The sequence below is a fragment of the Carex rostrata genome, chromosome 8 (genome assembly GCF_964058835.1).
Source record: "Carex rostrata chromosome 8, lpCarRost1.2, whole genome shotgun sequence".
Taxonomy (NCBI): Eukaryota; Viridiplantae; Streptophyta; class Magnoliopsida; order Poales; family Cyperaceae; genus Carex; species Carex rostrata.
The window spans coordinates 10,295,762-10,318,171 of record NC_135925.1 but is presented as its reverse complement, the minus strand read 5'-3'; the positions used below and the strand labels follow the sequence as shown (position 1 = coordinate 10,318,171).

At 33.9% G+C, this 22,410-nt stretch overlaps 2 protein-coding genes and 1 pseudogene across 2 annotated transcripts; all 3 read left to right on the top strand.

Moving 5' to 3' along the window:
- The first annotated feature begins 671 nt into the window (after positions 1-671).
- Positions 672-1,616, top strand: LOC144558331 (uncharacterized). The gene is made up of 2 exons (XM_078307151.1): positions 672-1,313; positions 1,399-1,616. Exon 1 carries the CDS (start codon positions 724-726, stop codon positions 1,288-1,290), a length of 567 nt encoding a protein of 188 aa, XP_078163277.1. The 5' UTR covers positions 672-723; the 3' UTR covers positions 1,291-1,313; positions 1,399-1,616.
- Positions 1,617-5,593: 3,977 nt separating this feature from the next.
- On the top strand, positions 5,594-9,780 carry LOC144558205 (RNA binding (RRM/RBD/RNP motifs) family protein). Its single transcript, XM_078306984.1, has 9 exons — positions 5,594-6,162; positions 6,456-6,556; positions 6,638-7,007; positions 7,755-8,453; positions 8,551-8,599; positions 8,691-8,758; positions 9,062-9,168; positions 9,258-9,345; positions 9,426-9,780. Exons 1-9 carry the CDS (start codon positions 6,046-6,048, stop codon positions 9,618-9,620), a joined length of 1,794 nt encoding a protein of 597 aa, XP_078163110.1. The 5' UTR covers positions 5,594-6,045; the 3' UTR covers positions 9,621-9,780.
- An 11,533-nt stretch (positions 9,781-21,313) lies between these two features.
- LOC144558541 (zinc finger A20 and AN1 domain-containing stress-associated protein 1 pseudogene) lies at positions 21,314-21,751 on the top strand (annotated as a pseudogene).
- Positions 21,752-22,410: the final 659 nt, after the last annotated feature.

Here is a 22,410-nt window from a genome sequence, read left to right as displayed (position 1 = left end):
ATTTAATGAACAGTTCAAATTTATATAAAAAGTATTTACTATTCAATAATCTGAACCCGAGATCTCGTGGCCTTTGAACGATTTGTTTCGTTCTTTAATGGCAAGAATTATGTTTCAACAATTCAATTCTCATTAACGACATGAATTTGATCCCCCTCGTTTTTTATCTAACGAATTGGACCAGGATAACATGATCACACTTGTCTGGACGCATAACAACATTCCTTTCTCTAGATGTGTATAAAATATTAATACATTTTTATTTAATTTGATAGATTTAAAAACTAAAAAATTAATGTTCAATATGATTCATATCAGTAAGTTATTGCAAATTCAGAATACTTAACAAACAAATTCGAAATTTCATACTATATTGATGCCATTAGAAGTGAATTTGTTTTTATATTATCATTTAAAATTTTAAAATTTTGTTCGTGAGAATTAAAATTTTTAAAATATAATGGATGGTTGATAAATAAAGATGTTTGAATCCTGTAGTTATGTTTTAATTTAGATAAAGGAATTAAAGAATAACTTCTATCACATATCCACATAGAATAAGATTAATATTCTACTCTGATAATAAATACCATTTGGTGAGAGTAGGATCTCTGAGGTATATGCTATATCAGATTCATTCTTCATCCTCTACTCTTCGGTCGCATTTTTAGGAGACCTTCAGTTCTTCACCCGTTGTCTCTGTAGCTGTACGTAGGCACAAAAATGGTTCTTACTTACACGCAAGAACATGTGTGTGAGCACCCATGGGATCGGGTCACTTCGGCCGCATGGCGAAAATTCACCGATCCTGATACCCCAACTGTTCTCTCCCACATCCTCGACGTACACACTCTCTCTCGCCGCCTGGACCCAGTCCACGGCGTCTTCTCCTCTACCCGTGCCATCACCGTCCGATCACCCTCCCTTCCGTTCCCTCTCTGCCGCCTGTCCCCTTCCCCCACCATCCTCTGCCTCGAAACCTCATTTGTGGATGCACCTCGCTGCTCCATGGAGATTGTTTCCAAAAATGCGAGTCTCACGGGGTTGATCGAGGTGGAAGAGAAGTCAAGCTACCGACCCCACCATCACAGACCAGAGCAGTGGACTACATTCAGGCAGGAGACAAGCATTAGATGCAAGCCAGTGGTATCTGTGGCCTCGGCATTGGCTGAGCACGTGGAGCACAGGTGTGCCGAGAGGTTTAGGCAGAATAGTGTGAAGGGAAGGGAAATTATTGAGAGGATTTGCAAGTATCTTGAATCAGAGGCTGCTAATAATAAATTGGAATAGGTTAACTTGGGAGATGTACAATTGTAGAAACTATAGAGATCAGAAATAAGTTTCGACTTTGAAACTAGCTTGAAGCTTTTTAATTGATCATCTATCTCTAAATAAGAGTTATCTCTGCCTCTTAATAATTAGCGAATTTAATCTGTTTAGACATCAATTTTCCAGCCTCGAGGAAATCTAAGCAAAAAGGATAATATTAATTCTAGCTAGGATTGAGGGTATTAATAAATTTACTAGAGATGTCACTGTATAATTGCATGCATGGAACAACGCTTGGAACTGAAAACATGTTTACATTTTGATAATCTCATATTGGTTCAAATGTAGAAGCACGTCACTGCGTATGTAATTGATTCAAAGCATATTCTTCGATGATATCAGGTGGACCATCTCAACGCAAAGGGCAAATCTATATTTTTAGTGAACCACCTACAATTTTAGATATCTGTCCAGTTTTGATATATGTTCTATAAATATATATGATAGAGAATTAAATTTTCCAAGCACTAATCTCTTACCATTTTTAAATAAAGAATAAATGTTAAGCCACCCAATTATTTAATATTCATAAATAATTATTATTCAAACCTGCAACTTTTTGTACAAAAAATATTGTCTTTATGACTATATCAAATGTTGATTCTCTCTGGTCTCTTACAATTATCATTCGTTATTTAATTTGCGTCAAAATCAATACATAATATTAATTAATTGGTTAAATGTATGGTCCAGAATTTTCAGATCAAGTGATTATTTACCCATCTAAACAAATTCTAAAAAATATAAAATTTAGTTTATAAATATATATTTATACAAAAATCATGTTAAACGGTTCGTATTAACTATCAAAACTTTCAAATTGAGAATTTAAAACCATAACACAGACCAATATGCACTGGGCATACTCCATAGCCTCACTCAATTATGAAACTATTGCGGCGTTATGTTGAGATCCTCAATTACACTTGAAAGAGGCAGTTATTACATTCAGACTCGAGGGTGCGACTATAAGATGAATTCAAACTAGAGGTGCATGCAGGTCAGGTACTGGCCAGATTTCGTCCAAGTCATCAATTTCAAATTCGAGATTTGCATAGACAGCCGAATTTTATGGGTTCTATTAAAAAAAAGGTCGTTATAAATCACAAGCGATAATAAGTTGGATTAGAAATAAATACTATAAAATATAAAATACTCTAATTAACAATAACGCAAAAGAAATTATAAGGAAAAGAAATGACAAAATCGAAACCCGAAATCCAAAATGATTGGAGATCAAGCCTATTTAGGAGGAATCCACTTAAAATATTTGTTTTTTTTTTTTGAAAAAAAGCATTAGCCCGTTTCATTACCATGAAACATTGTTACAAAACACACAAAATCCAGAGAAATATTATCGAACCAAGTGCTAGAGTCCATAGCAGAAACGCTAATCAGAATCTAAAACAACAAACTGGAAACAAGCAAGCGACTGCTAACAGAGCCCTCACATGTGTCTAATCTAATCAATTAAAGCCTTGGTATCCAACACGCTATTCATAGTCATCAGAGAGCATCTCTATCAGCCTGGCATCCTCCATCGGGACGATTTGAATAGGCACCTCATCCAGATCCTGTGGCAGCCACTCATTTACTGCAGCTTGGATGTGCTCCCCTTGAGTACCTGTCCAAGAAACAACCAAAGAAATAATAATCATAATAGTACCCCGACAAGGCTGTGTTAATGAATGATTAAAGCAAAGGTCATTGCGTTTTTTCCATATGCACCACACCACTGCACTAACAACAATTAAAAGAGCTTTTCGAGTTATTTTGGGTAGTGACTGTGCAAAGTGTAACACATCATCAATAGAGGTCCAAGTATGTCTGTGGTCCTGACATTTTCCCATATAAAATCATATAGCCCTAGCAAAATAACACTGAAAAAACAAATGGTTAGAGTCTTCACGCATAGGACAAAACTGACACATAATATCTCCTTGCCATCCCCTGGCCAAGAGTTGCATTTTAGTCAGAATTTTATTTTTACTCATTAACCACATAAAGGCCCTAATTTTTGGGGGAACTGGGAGTTTCCACCAAAGCAAAGGTGTAAGGGGTTGGACTCCATGAAAATTAAGAAACAAATACATAGATCTAACAGTGAATGTCCCATGAGATTCCCACTGCCATTTAAGTGTATCTATGTCCTGAGTAAAAGTGGTAGTCTGCAGTAACCCAAAAATTTGTTGCCATTCTTCTAATAACACTCCACTTAGACCTCTCCTAAATTGCAAGCAACTACCCTGAGTATTTACCACCTCTTGTACCGTAACAGATTTGGTTGTACATATATCAAATAGTTGAGGATAAGTAATCTGTAATGGGCAAGTGTGACACCAGGTATCAGTCCAAAACTGAACTGCTCCACTTAAAATATTTGTAAGTTATAATATCTTACAATAATTCGGTTTTGTAATTTTAAAAGTTCAAATAGTCGATCCAAACCATTCAACATAATCTCTATATTAAAAATGTGCTTGAAGATCAAATTTTATATTTTTTTGAATTTTTTTATAATTTATTAAGTATGTTATAAAACTGTTGTTGTTAGAATTAATTTTGGACCACTAAAAACTACAATTTTGAAAAATACTTAATAAATATTAAAAAAAAAAAAATTGATTTTCAATCACATTTTAATATAGAAATCATATTAAACGTTTTGGATCAACTGTTTAGACTTTGAAAATCACAAAACTAAATTGTTGTACGATGTTGTAACTTACAAATGTTATAAGTAGATCATCCTCTTAATAATTATTTAATATTATCATAATATATAAAAACTTCATAGTAAAACCAACTCATCATGATCAAATTAGAATTTAATCAACTTTTTTAATATTATTATAATGATTAGATGGATTTGTACAATATTTAATGTAATTTTATATTTAGTAATTTAAGATAAAATTGGTTTATTCATATTTTATATTGTTTTTCAATTAATAATTTATGACAAAACTAATTTATACAATATTTAATATTGTCTTATATTTAATCATTTATATTTTCTATAATAGTGAGATAAAAAAATATAAATTTTATATTTATGATATGGTGTAAAGGATGCATTTAATTTAACATATTTATTAGCTTCTTATATTTTTTTTGATCAAATTATATAAATTATCAATTATTAGCTAATTACTTATTATTTGTTCGTTAGGTTTTAATATCAATGGGTAAGAATATAATATAAACTAGTATTCTGCTCGTGCGTTGCAACAAAACATATTACAAGAGAATTAAAAAATCTCATACAAATTACACACTTTTACAAAAAATAATAGATTAAATGACAAATAACATTTCTTAAGTGACATATTGAATGACATATATATTAAATAATATTTCTTAAACAACATATTAAATAACATAATTTGTTTTTTATCTTCTTGACATATTTTCATAATAAAAAAATGACATATTAAATAACAAATAACTTTCCTTAAATAATATAAAAAATAGAAAGAAATGAAGTCATTTAAAAAATCAAAAGAAATCATGACCAATCATAAATATGAAGAGTACGTTTCTAAATAAATTTAAGACTTATGTACGTAAATAAACATAAAAAAGATGCATAGGATCAGAATATTTGATCGGATGTGATACAGACTATGTCGAGGTAAGACTCGAGGCCTGTCTCGGGGAGATGGTCCAGCATTTCTAAGTCGGGGTTTGGAACCCGAGGGTGTCTAAGTCGGGGTTTGGAACCCGAGGATAGTTGTGAGACACTATAACTCTACCCTATGTCATGTCTCAAGTAGTGAAAGTGCCCCCCATTTAATGGAACTGTTCACCTTAAATAGCCTCCTCCAGCTCTGACATTCTGCGTTGTCAGAACTGTCAGAGGGATCCTAAGCCGACTCTGGGCCAGGCCTTGGATCGGAATGCTCACATCTCAGGTTGGGCCGTGTAATTAGACCGCCTATATTTATTCTATCTTGGGTCTTTTGTTTGTCCTTGGGTTGATCTCATTGAGATGGCTTTCAACTCAAGTTCTCATTTGTGGCTCAAGGTTGGTTCTATAAAAACTTTGGGCACATAGCCCTATGAGGATGTCTAATTTTTAATATAAAATTTCATTAATTAATAAAAATCGCTGGCAGATCAGAACTTGTATGCACTTAATATAAGAATGTAGATAAAGCTAATATTTAATAAATAAAAATAGAATATGAATAAAATTAATTTTGTACATAAATAAATATAAAAGTATTATTTATACTGGGTCCATTATCCATTGATCCCTGTGGCCAACTGTATCGTCGAAGACAACAGTTACTCGGAGCAAGAGTGTGAGGAGAAAATAGTGGTTTCTTACAAGGGTGCTTGCGCAAAATAGTAGTAAAGAGCAAACTCCCAACCTCGCGCAAATCTGTATTTCACAAGGTTTTACACGAGATTACGCCAGCGATAAGTTCTCTCGTTCACCATTTTTTGCTCTGATTTCCTTCGTGATGGCGAGATCGACGAGATTTCCCGCGCCTCCTCCTCCCCTTCCCGTTCTTCTCAAATGAACCCCAAAAAAAATCTCCAGTTTTACAAGTCCTAAATGGCATCCCTGTGTTTCTCTTCTTCTATAATTTTTTTATTGCGCTTCCCAAAATAGTTACTAATTCCCAATCAGGTTGCTCCGAAATTAGCCATCTTATCCTTGATTTGGAACCGATCTAGGGTTTCTCTTATTGCAGCTGTCGTGTTCCAATGGATGGTGAAAATTTTAAGGGGAGCTTCACAACAGAGGGTGTGTCGATGCTCCAAGAGAGGTTGAGAGAGAAGCTCCGGGAGATCATGGAAGACTCAACCGATGAATCTCTTATGGTTTGATCATATCTGTTCTTCTTTTTACTTAAGTTGTGAATGTAGAAATTGTGGGTGGTTTTCGGGGTTTGTGCTCTGAGATCGATTGTATTTAAATTTTGGTTTATTTGCCAGCGATTTAATTTGTTTTGTTTATTTGGGAGCATACATTGAAAATATTCATGGGGTGTTCTTAATTTCTTGGTTATCCATTGTGAGAAGCTGCATTAAGGCGATCTGGGTTTAGGTTCTGTTGTTCCTTTTTATGTTTTAGAATTATTTTTGTCGACACTTGATATTAAAGTAAAATGCAGGACTATGTAATTGTGCTGCTTAGAAATGGAAGGAGCAAAGATGATGCAATTAAAGAACTGGATGTTTTTCTGGGTGATCAAAGCACCCCTTTTGTCTCATGGTACTTTCAAATTTCCAAATCCTCTAATACAGAATTCTTTTGCTTGTTTATCTCACCTAGTTCTGTGATTCTTTGATACAGGCTATGGGAACATCTCTCTCTCAATTCGCATCTCTATGTGAATGAAGAGGCACCTAGTCCTAGCAACATATCCAATTCTGCCAATGACAATGGCCGCAAGAGAGATCTTTCAAAAAAATTGATTTCATCGACTTATGATTCGACTGACAAAATGGAGGCAGATACTGCTTCTAGGAAAGAGGGTAGAAGAGACTGGCACAAGAGGGGTCAACAGGAGATGTTTCCTCTTAGAAATGTCGTCACTCATATTTTGCATGGTGAAGAGAGAAACAAACAATCAACGAGTAGTCTGAAGCAATGTGACTCTTCTTCTAAAACCCGTGATATAAAAAAACGGCTCAGGGAGGACGATGGCCAACAGCCACAAAAGGTTTTTTAAATTCCCTCCATTCTTATTATGAAGGATAGTTAAGTACATTAGCATTCAGTTCCTGAAATTTCAGAGTTATTATGGGGTCCTCAATGCTCCAACTTGTACCATTTAGAAAGCGTATTAAGTTTTCTAGTCAAAATACGAAAAGAGAAAATGCTAGTCAGAGCTGTATCTCTGTGCACATATCTATCGATAAAAAAAAAGGAATAATACTGCATCAGTGCTGATTAGGATTTTGCATTTACGTTTTTTTGCTCAAAGATTAGGGTAGTAGAGGTTGAATCAATACAGATTGATTTTCCAAGGATCAAATAGAACATTGAGCATTAAAACCGAACAATGGGTGATAATTCCAGGGACCATTGGCATATTCATGCAATGACAATTCATGTACAGTGATAGGAATTCTTCTCTTATTAAAATCCTAAAAAATTGAACCCTACTAACAAATCTAGGAAATTGCGAACTGCTTAGGTTAAAAAATAAAAAATTGCATAGGAAAAGTTCTGGAAGGTACTATATGTAGCATGGGACAGTTTAGCTTTTTCAAATGACACCGACTCTGGTCTCAATAGAAATTGAACAAACAAAGTGCTGTATTTGGGTCTGTGCTACAGTCTTCATCTGTTGATATCAAAGTTGGTGGCATGCACATAGTTATAAAGCCCTTTTCTTCGATCCATGCTCTTAAACAAATCACCCTATACTCATTTACCCACCAGCAGTGCTATGTACTTTGACCAGAGGGGCGGCGTGTTTCTCAATGTATCCCACCGTCTACTCCAATCGGCTGTTCGTGATGCTGTAAAACCCGTGCCACAAGCGCAGAGAACTAGCAATTTAAGTGAGCCAGCCTCCAAACGGCTCCACTCTGTTGTGCTCACATCCCCTAAAGAGAAAAATCCAGATGCTTCAGCCGATGTCAGAGCTCAAAGAAAACGATCCACTTTGAATGCCTCTGGGTCACTTATTGCCATCAAAGCAGCGGCTGAGGCAGCTGAAAGTACGAGTAAACCTAGAAATTATAAGAGTGTATTTGATCGCCTGGCAACAAGGAAACCAGATTTTGAGCAAAGGTTGGTGGAGAGAGAAAATGTTGAGTTTGACCAGTTTGAAGCATCCAAAAATTATGATCTTGATCATGATGACGAGATGGCTGAATTAGACGGGCAGAAAGAAATGACACACCAATCAACTTTTGCAGTTGATAGCTTGGACGATGATTTTGTAAAGGAAATGTCACCTAAGCAGGACCCAACGAATGTTGCTTCTTTTGATGCGAGCATGGACTTATCAGTTAATGCTGAGACATGCGAAGGACCTAGTGCTCACAAAACATCAAATGATATCAAAGAAATGGTGGCTCCATTTTCTAGGGAAAAGGAGAACACCAATACCTCGGTAATGCCCAAGGTGGAAGAATGCTGCACACCTGATATTAAAGTATGTTGCTTAAATTAGTCATATTGATAATGGTGCTTGTTGATATTTTTATGAGGATCATTCTGATGGGATCTCAAAAATTTTGTAATTTATTCAGGAGGAGAATGTAGATGCACCAAAAGAGTTTCAAAAGAGCTCAATACAAGGTATTAAAAGATTGATCCTACAAGTTGTATCTAGATGAAGTTTCTAATTTGTTGAAATATGCATTTAACAGCTGTTTTGTTTTGATTCTAGTGCCTGCTTCATATGCCACCTCACATCCTCTAGATGATGTTGATTCCCGTACTGTTTTTGTTAGTAATGTAAGTTTCAATTTAGTGATCACTATTTAGTTAATGGGTCTGTTTGACATGTGCTAGAATCTGAAGGAAAATGAAGGGAAGTAGCTAAATTTCCTGGATTCATTCTTGGAAAATTAGGGATTGTCTGATCCTGTTTCCATTTTTGCTTCACTTTATTTCTCCAACCTTTTTTTCAGAAAATACAAGCAATACTTTATTTTGGAAAAGTATCTCTTGAACTTGCTCAGATTCCTTTCTTTCATAAGATGGGTCAATATATAAGAGTTGTGGATGTTATGATTTAGTTTGCAATTTCTTTTGAAGGTTAATTTTGGTGCCACAAAAGATGCATTGTCTCGCCATTTCAACAAGTTTGGGGCTGTTCTTAAAGTTGTAATAATCAATGACCCCTCAACTGGCCAACCTACAGGGTGAGATTATTTTTGTGAGGTTTCTTTACATGTCCTAAATTAAATTAAAATTCTGTGGAGATAAATTATTTAATTATTTTCATTAACAGGTCAGCTTGTGTGGAATTTTTAAACAAAGAGTCAGCTGATCTTGCCTTGTCGGTTAATGGCACCTCTTTCATGTCCCGCATAGTCAAGGTAACCAAAGTCTCCTATAAAACTGACATATTCAAATTTGAAAAGACTGGTACCAATTTTTGGTTTTGGATGTGGTGTAGGTGGTTAAAAGGAATTCACATGAAGCAACCCAATTTTTGGGTTGGCCTAGAGGCGGAAGGGTCGGTTCTTCATTTGGTATGTATCCAAGGGGAGCTGCTTTTAGAGGCCGTCCTCCCATAAAACCTGGGGCCAGGAGTTTACAGTGGAAGCGTGGCACTTCCTCGGTTGCAAGCACTAATACAGATGCAAACTGATCACAAACTCATTAACTGGAGAGGAAAGCAAATTAGTATTATAAGTGCTGGATTAATGAAAAATAAATATCATGGGACGGTTAAGCTGGTATCCTGGAAACGATAAGGGAGACAACAAAAAACAAAAATAATAAAAAAAAAAAGCAAAATAAATTCAAAAGAGACCGATTGAGTCAAGGTCTCGAGGACCATGGCACCAGGGATGACAACATTTGTTTTGTGAATGGTATATTGGCGGTGTGAGGTTTCGTACTTCAATTTTGTGGTATCTTGCGGTCGTCGTCGGAGCCATTAAGAGGTGTGGATAGGAAGTGCTTTTGCAGGTAAGTAAGCACACCGTCTTTCGGATATATGATCAATTGAAACTCTTTAAAGTTGGGGGCTCTTTGGATCCGCAATATATACTATATAGCCTCTTTATGTTTAGGTTTGTTAGTATTATGGTTGTCATATCTAGGAGGCGTTTTTTATATGTAAACTATTACTGGCTTTAGTGTTGTCAATTTCTTTTCTAAATGAGGTTTTTCTTAAACTCCGGCACCAATTTAATTCTAGATATTTATTGGGAGAATCAACAGGCATTTTTCTATGGACAGACATGATCCATGACCTATCACTATCTATATCGCCCAAGGGCTTTTCCTCAAAAAAAAATCACCATCTATATTATAGGTTTATCAAATTCAATCTTCCATTTGCACCTCGTTTTCAAGTATTTGTGAGATTTGCTGGGGCTCAGGAAATCCGTATCCTCTCTGGCTTACAAAATTTCCATTTCAGAGATCAGATAGAATTTCATCAATATTCGTGTTTTTGAGATCTGCGCCATCAAATTCTTTCCCCTTCAGTCGGGACGTCAGACGTGTGCTGGAAAATTTGCACCTCTGTCAGACAATATGCACTGGGAGCTCGGCGTCAGCGGTCTTTAAACGCAGTACTTGGTTAGATATTACTTCTTGGAAAAAATTTATAGGTAAAAATTAATAGAAAAGAAGAGAGAAAAACAAAAATAATACAGTTATATTTTTATTGGTATTAAGACCGGTACAATTTTTACTGATCTTAAAAATCTAAAATTTTGGAATGGTACAGCTACTGCTGATCCTAACTTGATATTTGATTTGGAGTCCCGTCTCTACTTTGATTCTCTCTACTCTCCTTCTTAGAATATTAATTAAATATTATATTGATCGGTATAATCCTAATTCAATTTTTGATTTGTATAATCCAGATCGATACAAACAACAACAATATTTTAATTAAATATTATATTGGTTTCTCCTCTCTTATGTACAGAAACAATATAGTTTTTTAAAATAAAAAAAAATGCTTCATAATTTAGAACGGTAAGAAAAAAATACAAATCTAAACTCAAATTTTTTAATCTCTGCTTAAAAAAATAAGAAAAGATTTAGAACCGATGTTAGATACACTGTTCTAAACTCTTTTGGATTTTAAAATAAATACAATTCGTATCAATCTTACTATCAATAAAAATACCAACATACTATTTCTGTTCCTCTCTCTTCTTTTCTATTAATTTCTACAGAATTTTGTTTTCCCTTTTTTGGGGGAAAGGCCGCTGTGTCTGGTAAGATAACGACGGGAACGGTACGGAGCTAAAAAAATCTGCTAGTTTGGTTCAGTGCATCTACAGATCAAATGCACTAAACGTCTAAACTATTGTTCTCAGCCTCAGGGCATCTTTGTATTTATCATGTTTTGCCCGTTTTCCAGAGTTCCTGTATTACGACTGGAAGTACAATGAACAGTGACGTCTTAGACCATGCATTCAGTGTGATGTAGTGCAAATTGCTGGAAATGGGTTGTAAATTATTCAGAGTTTGATGTGTTTTTTAATGTATGGAAGTATCATTAATTCAGAAATGTTATGTTATTTTTATTTGCATATAACCTAAATGGAATTGTATTTTTCTTTTTCATAGTGTTGTGGTAGAGTTATCTTGCAAAGAATATTTCATGGAAATGATGAATTAGTACTTCTAATGCCATTACGAGGATTACAATTCAATAGTATAATATTTCGAAGAGGAGGGTTCAAATGCCTCCATGTTTTTGTGCCTCCATCTCTCTCCATTTCTCTACAACATTAGTAGTTCGTCTACACTTTTCGAATTAGCACTTCTTTCGTATAATTGTTACACACTAATTCAATACTCTTTATATATATATATATAGAGAGAGAGAGAGAGCATGGCTAATTTGCTGCTGACAGCACTTCGACGAAGTGCTTACGAGGCCATATCGTAGTATTTGATGTTCAAACGACAAATTCAAACCGTTAGATGTTCAATCTATATTAAAATCTGCTTGAAGACTAAATTTTACATTTTTTGAAATTCTTTTACTATTTATTAAGCTAGTTTGAAAACAGTTATTTTTATTAAACGGTTCCAGCATTTAAAACAGCGGTTTTCAAACCAGCTTAATAAATAGTAAAAAAATTAAAAAAATGTAAAATTTGATCTCCAAGCAGATTTTAATATAGATTGAATATCTAACGGTTTGGATTTGTTGTTTGAACAACAAATACTAAATTATGGCCCCGTAAACACTTCGGTTGAAGTGCTGCCGGCAACAAATTAGCCATCCTCTCTCTATATATATATTTTCGGTGATGCCTTAGTTGTTAGTTTGTAATAATCTAGAAGTCAATAATACGATAATTTTATCATATATATTTTGTTAATAAATTTGATGATTAATCATTTTGTTGCCTTGAGTATTATTGCATTTATGAATCATTTCGAGTTAATTACTGGAATTGTAAAACTTCATAATATAGATGATATATACTCTTATAAGTCTCTGACCGAGGTAATTAGCAGGAACACTAATTTATCGCTATAAGGTTAGTATGTGGATTAAAATATGGTTAAGTTTTACAGACCATAGACAAGAGTGTCATTTTAATCACATAGATGCTTATTCCAGGAACAAGGTATTTGACAGACTCCAAATGAAACATTAAATGGAATTATATTCGTGTCATTAATGTTTGCATTCAGTGTTAAGTTCTACAGTATGAGGTATTCATCTTTCCTACTAAGATATGTGTATGTGTGATTGTTACCTAACGCTATCCGTAAAAAGTAGCTATAACAGTAGCTCTTCGGTATACATAACTTATGCTGAGGAAGTGATAGTCTACCAAAAGTACTATTATCTCTCGTATTTATTATACGAGTTATAGTATCACTGAGTCCCTTGGTAGAGTAAGATTATCTGCTAGCAGTATGATTACAAGAGTAATCATATTTAATAATCTGCTCAAAATCAAGAAAAGATTAACTTTGCAAGGATGACACACACCTACCTTAAAACTGATATGATAACTATGAGACGCAAGAATTAACACAAGTAAAATAGTTTACTGGATTGTGATATTGTACAGTACAGCATCATCTGTGTAATTGGATGGTCATGATGCGTTCTGCCAGATGCCTCTCATGATTATAGAAGTTAAAACAGTTTTAATTCTATTTACCAACATAACACAGATCCTATCGGGTCACACCGTATAGGAGCTACTCAGATAATCTTGTTGATTAATTATAAATTGATTATGATTAATAATAAGATAGTTATAATTAATTATACGTGATATAATTAAATAATAAATGTCATGTAAAAATGGCAAAGTAAAAACAAAATGTTAATTTATAAACATACTCAGTACGTTGTATAAAAATTACCGAAACCAAACCGTAAGAAATATAATTGTTTAGAACAATTATATATATATATTTGATTTGGATTTTAAATGTTAATTATGGATTTGAATTTTGAGCCGAAAGCCCATTAACAATTAAAGCCTTAATTAAGATTAAAGCCCAAAAGAATTAAATTAGATTTTTGGGCCAAAGTGCAAAAATCAAATTTTGTTTTTTCCTCTCAAAACCGCCATCTAATGGCATTATTGTAAATCGGGCGAACTTTGGGGATATTTTGGTCATTGGCCGAACCTCCTCAAATGCCTATAAATAGAGGATGAGGGTAGAGAGAAAATTACTAATTCCGTGTTATCATATCATATCGTGTCGTATCGATTCGGTAATATATTTTCTCTCTTTCTCGATTTACTGGTGAATAGTGTTTTTCTGAATTTTGCAGTATTTCAATTTTTGCTTATTAGTGAATCTGAATAACTGCAAGTTCGTGTTTTCGTCCTTTCTCGGTGAATAGTATTTTTGCTAAATTCCACGGTTTACGGTATTTCTGGCAAAAGAAATAAACCGCTCTCCGGTTAGTCCTAGTGGATAACTGATAGAGGCATTAGACGTCTGGTGCTCCGAGGCGAGTCGGTTTAAATTCCAATTGGAATTTGGAAATGAGGTATAAATGTTATATTAATTTATTTAATTGTTAAATAGATTTAATTTTTAGAAATCAATCATGGAGTAGATATGTAAAGGATTAAAGGGTCCTTGCAATGAAAGACTAGAGATGGACACTCTAAGTGGTCTTTCCGGCATATCTCTTTAACCCTTAGCTTAAGTTAAAAGTAAATTTTTTCTTTTACGGCCTTTCCACAGCTTAAGCATAAACGGATTTTGGCAACGTCCGAAACCCAACATTAGCAAACTGAAGGTGTTGTTCAGCAAAGAGGGATTAAGTTTCTTACTTTTTTTAATTTTTTTTTTTAGTTTTTTTAGCTGTTTATTTCTGTCAAACGCTAGTTTTTATCACGGATGAAGATCATATTTGTTAGTCTTGTTTTGTCTTAATCTAAATCTCTTGTCCGAACTTTAAGACACTTCTACTTATCTCTTTAGTTTCTTTAATTTTTATTCATAGATTAAACAATTAATTACCAGCTTTTTAGCACGAATTAAGATTTAATTCTAATTGTATTGCCGAATAGCTACAACGTGATTTTTATTGTACTATTGCCAATGAGTATTTGCCTAAAAAAAAATACTTCAAGCCTTGTCAGCATTTACAACTCTCTAGAACAACGGCGCTTGGCGATTCTCAAAAGGCTGCTAGATGAGTTGGCAGCTGTTTGATGTGCAAGAATGTGAAAAAAATTCAAAGAAAAAAAAAAATACTACAAATAAGTTACTTCCATTACTTTCAGGATTTTGTGTTGTCATTTGATTCATAGAAAAAGTACCAGAAAGAATGAAAGAGAAATGCATATATCATATGCAAATTGTTAATATTGTTGTCTTTTAACTGCAAATATTTATTTGTTCATATGACGAGTCATCGATATAACCTGATAATGACCCGTTACATGCATTAAATGTTGTGAAGTGCATAGGAGATTGAACTTTTGACCTTTATTATTTTCACATGATGTTACTATTTCTCGTATGGACCCTACCAAATTGAGAGCTTTCTTTTGTTTTTTTTTGCTCAAACAAGAGAAAAAACACGTCGAAGAAAAATTAGAGGACGGAGTACCGACAGATGATCTGTCACAGATCAAAAGACTAAAAGGGCCTGCTTGATCGATCTGTCACAGATCGATCAAGCAGGTCCTTTTAGTCTTTTTGCTTAATTTCTCTTTCGTTATAATATACAAAGGCCAATTCAATCATTTAAATAATTACAAAAAAAAAAAAAAAAACTCAATCATTAAATTAGAGGAGCAAGCCGTTTCCAGGAAACCGCTCCGTGCTTATCCAATCGGCCGCTGAAGGCCTTGAAGTGCCTAGAAACTCCGTCAGCATTTGAATTCAGCCATAAATCGTGTCAACTCTTTTTTTTTTAATCGAAATTCCACGGCATGCGTTCCTGGTATTTTTTTAATCATTTTTTCTCGTGACACATTTCAATTCCCTTATGATCAGGATCAGGATCCCGAGGCCGCCTATGCGTTTGCTGGTATTCTGAGTTGGATAAAATGGACGTATTAGCCGTCCAGATCCAGACTATCCAACCCCTGTATTCAATTTTATCAGTCGCAGTCGCAATTCATTGGTTCCTTTCTCGTGATCTAGTTCAAATGGTTCATTTCTTGTCTCAATTTTTTAAAACTTTAATAATTCAAAATTTATAACTTAAAAGTTAAAATAAAATTATTGGATATGATTTACATTATTTTATTTTGCATGTGTAAAAAATTATGACATTTTAACTTTATTTTGATTATCATTAAGAGTTTATAAAAATATACTAATGTGTCTAATTTAGAAACGTTTATTTTTTTACTTATTGATTCACATAAAAATCATATTGAAATATGATAATTTTTTATGAGCACATATAGAAAATAACATAGATCATATCCAATGGTTTTATTTTAACTTTTAAGTTATAGATTTTGAGTTATTAAAGTTTTTAAAAATGGAGGCACAAAAAATGGAGGCATTTGAACTCTCCTCTTAAATGCATGTCATACATGATTTTATTTTATAAGAATATCTACATCTTATTAGAATTTCTAATATGATGTGACAATTTTAATTCAATTTCAAAAATTGTAAAAGAGTTTCTTATTTAGACACTATGAAGTAAAGTTTCTTATTAAGAAATTATTTATAAACTCCATATTGATCAAAATGATAGACTAAAATTATTTCTTTTTAATTTGTTGCTGACGTAGCTTAATAGAAACTCTAAAATTAATTTCAGAAATATGAGAGTTATAAACTTTTAGAGTTCTTAATTTCTAAAATATAGTTTACAGTTATTTAGAAACTCATTTGAATTGCTGGGATGTAGATGCTCTAATGTAATTAAAAATAAATTATCTGTTTTATCACCACACCTACTAAACCTAAATCCAAACACAATTTTATGTCGGTAAACAGAAGCTCAAAGATTATGCTTGAGAATATTTTTGAAGCCAATAAAATATTATAACTGACACAAAAAAATTAGGCATATCATGTTTGGTCGTGTATAATTTTATGAGTGATTATTCATGCCCTAATCTTTTGTTTACATTCCATGATTGCTTGCATTAAATATGTAAGTTGTTCATATCTGATAATTTGAATCGATATTTCAAATTATATGGTTTGAGTAAACATGCAAAGCATCAATTTTTGTATGCACAATACATATGCTATGCGGGGTCGCGTAAGTCCATATTTTTAATTTAATTGTATTCAAACTATTGAATTATCCAAGTAATAAAACCAATTGATGCACTTTCAGATATAATTTAAGTTGTTGATCCAATCACATGGCTAAAAGAGAACAAGGGTTTGACAATGACCCTGTGTAAAAACAGCTTATTAATTCTCCTCCAAATCATACGTATGAAATATAAAAATCCAACATAGTTACCATCTACGTACGCCGCTTCTTACAATGTATTTTTGTACGTCTTAGAAAATATATAGCTTCCAAGTCTATGCAAAAAAAAAAAAAAATGAAAACTCGTTACCATTGCATTATTGCATTATATTGCACACCAAACAGAAATTTGTATTACCGTCTGAAAAAAAATACATAAAATGTATTAACAATAGGCGTGAGCGCGTGGACTTCTCGAATTTATTAATTTATTTTACCCTATTTGAAAAAAAATCAATAGTAATTATTTGGGAAAAAAATTTCGAAATTATCAGGTTCACAAATATAATATGAGCAACCAATAGTCCAATAGGCCACAAAAAAAAGTATGAATTCCAGTAAAATCAATATCTGCGTAAATAAATTTGGTTGCAGAGATTATATATGCGCAATCAGTCTGTAGATTGCGCAAATTATATCTGCAAACTGGTATTTTTAAAAAATGGCTATTAAGGTTATTTTTTGGAAGATGGTATGGAAAAAGAATTCGGGTGGACTTCCATTATTAATTCTTAATTTTCAAAAGGTCAAAGGTAAAAGTACGATTTAATATTTCCATATGACTGATATGAAAATTTCGTCTATTCTAATTAAAGCATCATTTACTAACAGTAAAATAATTGGGAAGGGTTGATCTTTATGTCATAATGAACAAAAATATGACAAATATCTGTTAAACTTGAAACCAAAAATTTATATGACATTAAAATAGTAATTTTGTTTATTTTAGTAATTTAATATTTTACAAAATCCAAAGCCTCGGCTGCTTTGGCAATTTAATTAGTTATATTGCGATCATATTTTTTTCTTAACAGTGAGACAAAAACAATTATAACTTTAATGTAATGCAATCCAGCGTCAAAAAGACCAATTTGTTCTCATAAACGAATCTCTTGCACCTCTGGGGCAGGAAATTCCTGCCGGTGGGTCCGAGGTGGACCCCAGATCAAATATTTAAATTTTAAAAGTGATCCCGGCCCCACCCGGCAATGATTCTAGGGATAGAAATTTTCTGGCCCCACCCGACAATGACTCTAGGGACAGAAATTTCCTACCCCAAGAGCAGTTGATCTCGTTCCTTTGTTCTCTATAGAATACACGCCTTTAATATTACATTACTTGAATAATTGATGATAAAATCACTAGTTAATGCTTCAGAAAAGTTTATGGAATTGTTATACGACTCCAATTTAAAAGATTGAGATGTAATACACGTTTTTGAATATTTAAAAAGATACTTCATACAAAACCTAGTATTTTTACTTATTTTTGCCGGGGGTTCAATCAATAATAGAAAGTAAAATGCAAAAACATCATATCTATACCGAATCATTCAATCAATATAGGATTGCCATTTGCCAAGATACATTTTTATTATTATTCTATAATTACGAGGGAAAATAATGAGAACGGTTCGTATGATATTAGTGTCACATATATATATATATATATATATATAGAGTACGGCTAACGCGCTTCCTCTAGCATATGGGCCGAAATGCTTCCGGTGGAAATTTGAAATTTCAAAATCCAAAAAGTCGATCTGAACCGTTCATCTTCTTCTCCATATTAATATCTGCTTGGAGACCAAATTTTACATTTTTCTGAAATTTTTTACTATTTATTAAGCCACTTTGAAAATTGCTGATCCAACGGTGGCTTGCCAAACAGTAAAAATCAGAAGCTACCGTTGGATCAGCGATTTTCAAAGTGTCTTAATAAATAGTAAAAAAATTCAGAAAAATGTAAAATTTGGTCTCCAAGCAGATATTAATATGGAGAAGGAGATGAACGGTTCAGATCGACTTTTTGGATTTTGAAATTTCAAATTTCCACCGGAAGCATTTCGGCCCATATGCTAGAGGAAGCGCGTTAGCCGTACTCATATATATATATGACATTAATTTTAAACTTTATTAGATAGAGTTCAAACGACTAATTTAAACCGTTCATCCGATATATTTTATGAGTGACGTGTTTACATGCAAACAAAATATTTTTTTTTCGATTTATTTTAGTATCAAGTCAAGCGGTCAAAAGTCTTAAAAATGAATGCATTAAAAATTTAAAATTAACTTTGAAAATCTCATATTTGGCCGCTTGACTTGATACTAAATTAATTTGAAATTTTTAAAATTTTGCATGTTAATGCATAACTAATGAAGTAGATTAGTTTGATTCACCGTTTGAAGTTGATTCGATAAATTTTGAAATTGATGTTATATATGTTGAAATGACATTAATATCATACTAACCAGACTCTTCAATACATGATATATCGATAGCGTCATTTGTCGATGCTAATTGGATCACACAATAACTCATGACACGGCTGTCAAAATAAAAAAATTCACATCACGATACAAAATGTCACCTCATGCATTACAGCCATATGACGTGTTTATTTGCGTGACATGTCTTTTTACTATAGAAAATAATATAGCACATCACGTCACACAAACTGATTTTCCGTTTCATCACAAAAAATCACGTCATTATGTATAAACACACAAATAGACAATTATGACCGTTAGATTTTGATTATATGGTTAATTTGAAAAAAAAAATAGAAAAAAGGCGGAATTGAGTGACCGATGCAGCGGCTCAGCGCATGAACCAGAATAACTGATGCAAAGACTCATTTCCGATCATCTTGGTCTAATTTGAAGTGTGACTCTAATTTGACTATTTTGAGTATTTATTTACCTGGTACGAAAAAATTCGATTCAAAACAACAGGGACCAATCTATATAATTGTGAATATATCATGCAGCAGAGAATCCGGGTTGAGGAGGTTTGATATGATAACATGACAAGTGCAAATTCTTTTGGTATTGAATTCAAACTGTTGAAATTCATGTATTTCATGAGTGATACATATACATGTAAAATTTTAAAAATTACGAATTTATTTGCTATTAGATCAAGCGGTCAAAGAAATGATAAAAAAATAAATATATAAAATAACTTGTAAAAAAATTAATTTTTTTTATCGCTTGACTTTATAACAAATAAATTTGAAGCTTTCAAAACTTTACACGTACATGCATCACTCATTAAGTATCTGAATTTCAACAGTTTAAATTTATTATTTAAAACCAATTCAATATATTTTAGAGTTGTGTTCATCAAATTCACTTAATGAGGACATCATATCCTAGCTTAGCTTTACTCACATGACAGCTCACAAAGCAGGAAGTGCAAACTGGAAGGGACAACGCCAGCGGCCGAGTGACGAAACGTGTCAAGTTTTAAATGACACTACCCTTTCCCCAGCGTCCATCTGACAACGACCAGTCAGCTTTGGGCGGCTCTCTTCTATTTGCCGATTTCTCTTTCCCTTTCTCTTTCTTTATTTCCTGTAGCTTTAAAACACGCATCTCTTTTGTGATTTCCCCACGCGAACACGGTGTGGGCCACTGGGCCAGGCCGAGTCCATTTGTGCAGAAATTACGAGATTACCCTCTGTCCTGCCCCGAGTTGAACGCCGTTTTAGGGTGCCCATTTTTAGAGCATAAATTTCTTGATACACAGCACAATAAAATTTTAAGGACGAAAATACCCCTGCTCTTATTTACACAGCACATCTCTGTGCAAAAACTATTACGAAAATTTAATTTACTTTTGTTACTATTACGAAATTGTAAGTTTTGTATACTTATCAGATAACTGAATTTTTCTGATAATCTCTGATTTAAATATAGTTGGAAAGAAACGGGTCACGGATCACACAAAAGACGGATGCCCATTTTTACAACACAATAAAATTTTAGGAACGAAAATGCCCCTATTCTTATTTCCACAGCGCAGCCTTGCGTCCCTGTCTGTCTTTTGTGCCTTTAACCCTCTTGATCCGTGACCCGTTTCTTTCCAACTATATTTAAATCAGAGATTATCATAAAAAAATCAGTTATCTGACAAGTATACAAAACTTACAATTTCGTAATAATAACAAAAGTAAATCAAATTTTCGTAATAGTTTTTGCGAAAGATTGTGCTGTGTAAATAAGAGCAAGGGTATTTTCATCTCTAAAATTTTATTGTGCTGTGTATCAAGGAATTTGTGCTGTAAAAATGAGCACCCCCGTTTTACCCCCTGCACAACGGAAAGACGTTTGTACCCTTCGGATGAAAAGCCTTTGAGGTGAACCATAAGCCGATAAACCGGGATTTGTTTCCGTAACATTGAAATAAACGCGAAACCCATTTGAGGAATTTCACGCGCTGTTACGCGTCACCTCTTCGGTGACCCACTCTGAACTGGACTTCTTCCTACCTTTTAAAACCACATCCTCCATTCCTTTCCAGCTATAAACTCCTCTCTTCCCTTCACCACAATACAATTTCCAATTCCATTTCTTGGAGCGAAATCTGATAATTCTCTAGCTCGAAGAATTTGTCTACTAAATTGAATTTAAAAAATGGCACAGAGCGGCAACAAGGAAGAGACGGGGTTGCAAGTCCCCGAATCGCTCCCCATATGCGTTAACAACTGCGCCTCTCCTACAGCAACTCCGTTATCACCTCCATCAAATCCGATCCAATCAATACCCCGATCCGAATCAGATCCTATCCCCTCTGCCGTTCAAATTTCCGCACCTGAAACCATCCCCATTAAATTGGTGACATCACCGGTAACAACCGGTTCGATCGGTCCTGGTAGGCCAGTTAGCCGGTGCTTCAGGTGCCGTAAGCGGGTCGGTCTGACCGGTTTCAAGTGCCGGTGTGGTGATCTATTTTGTGGGGACCACCGGTACTCTGACAAACACGGATGTTCCTTTGACTATAAGGCGGCGGGGAGGGAGGCGATCTCGAGAGAGAACCCGATCGTACGTGCGGCTAAGATCGTAAGGTTCTGAACTGTCGATCGGCAGTTAGTTGAATCATGAAAAGGGAAATTTAGCTTTTTTTTTTCTTTTAATTTCCTTTTCTTTCTATATTGTAATATCGTTGGAGAAAAAAAAAAAAGTTTAGTGTGATACTTGATGCTGCTGATTTAGAAGCTTCGCTTTGAATTTCTCGTATTATAGTTATGCATATTTTGTTAATATCATATTGCGATCTCTTAATAGACGTGTTGAATAAGTGTCCTCGACGGAGAACTTTCTCTTCATTTCGTGGGCTGCAATTAAGTTTTGTGTGAGGGATGATAATGCAATTCCAGAATAAATTATTTAATCTCATAGTTTTATCTAAAGTATGAATGAAGGTTGTTATCGGTAGTTGATAATAATGATGATGGTGATAATTAACTTTCGGAGGGAAAAGTTGCACTCGGCTTTGGCCTCTTTGAAATGTGGACAGACGGAATTCGTACTCAAAAAAGGAATCTTTTGAGTTGATGCATCTAGACCGTCCAATCAACTTCAATATTCGTGCATATTTAGATCCGCACTAATATTGAAGCCCTCTAAATTATAGATTGAAACTGGATGGACTTTATTTACAATCAGACGGTCGAGATGTATTAAATCAAAAGATGCTCTTTTGAGCTAATGCAGACGATGCGGTCTCGGAC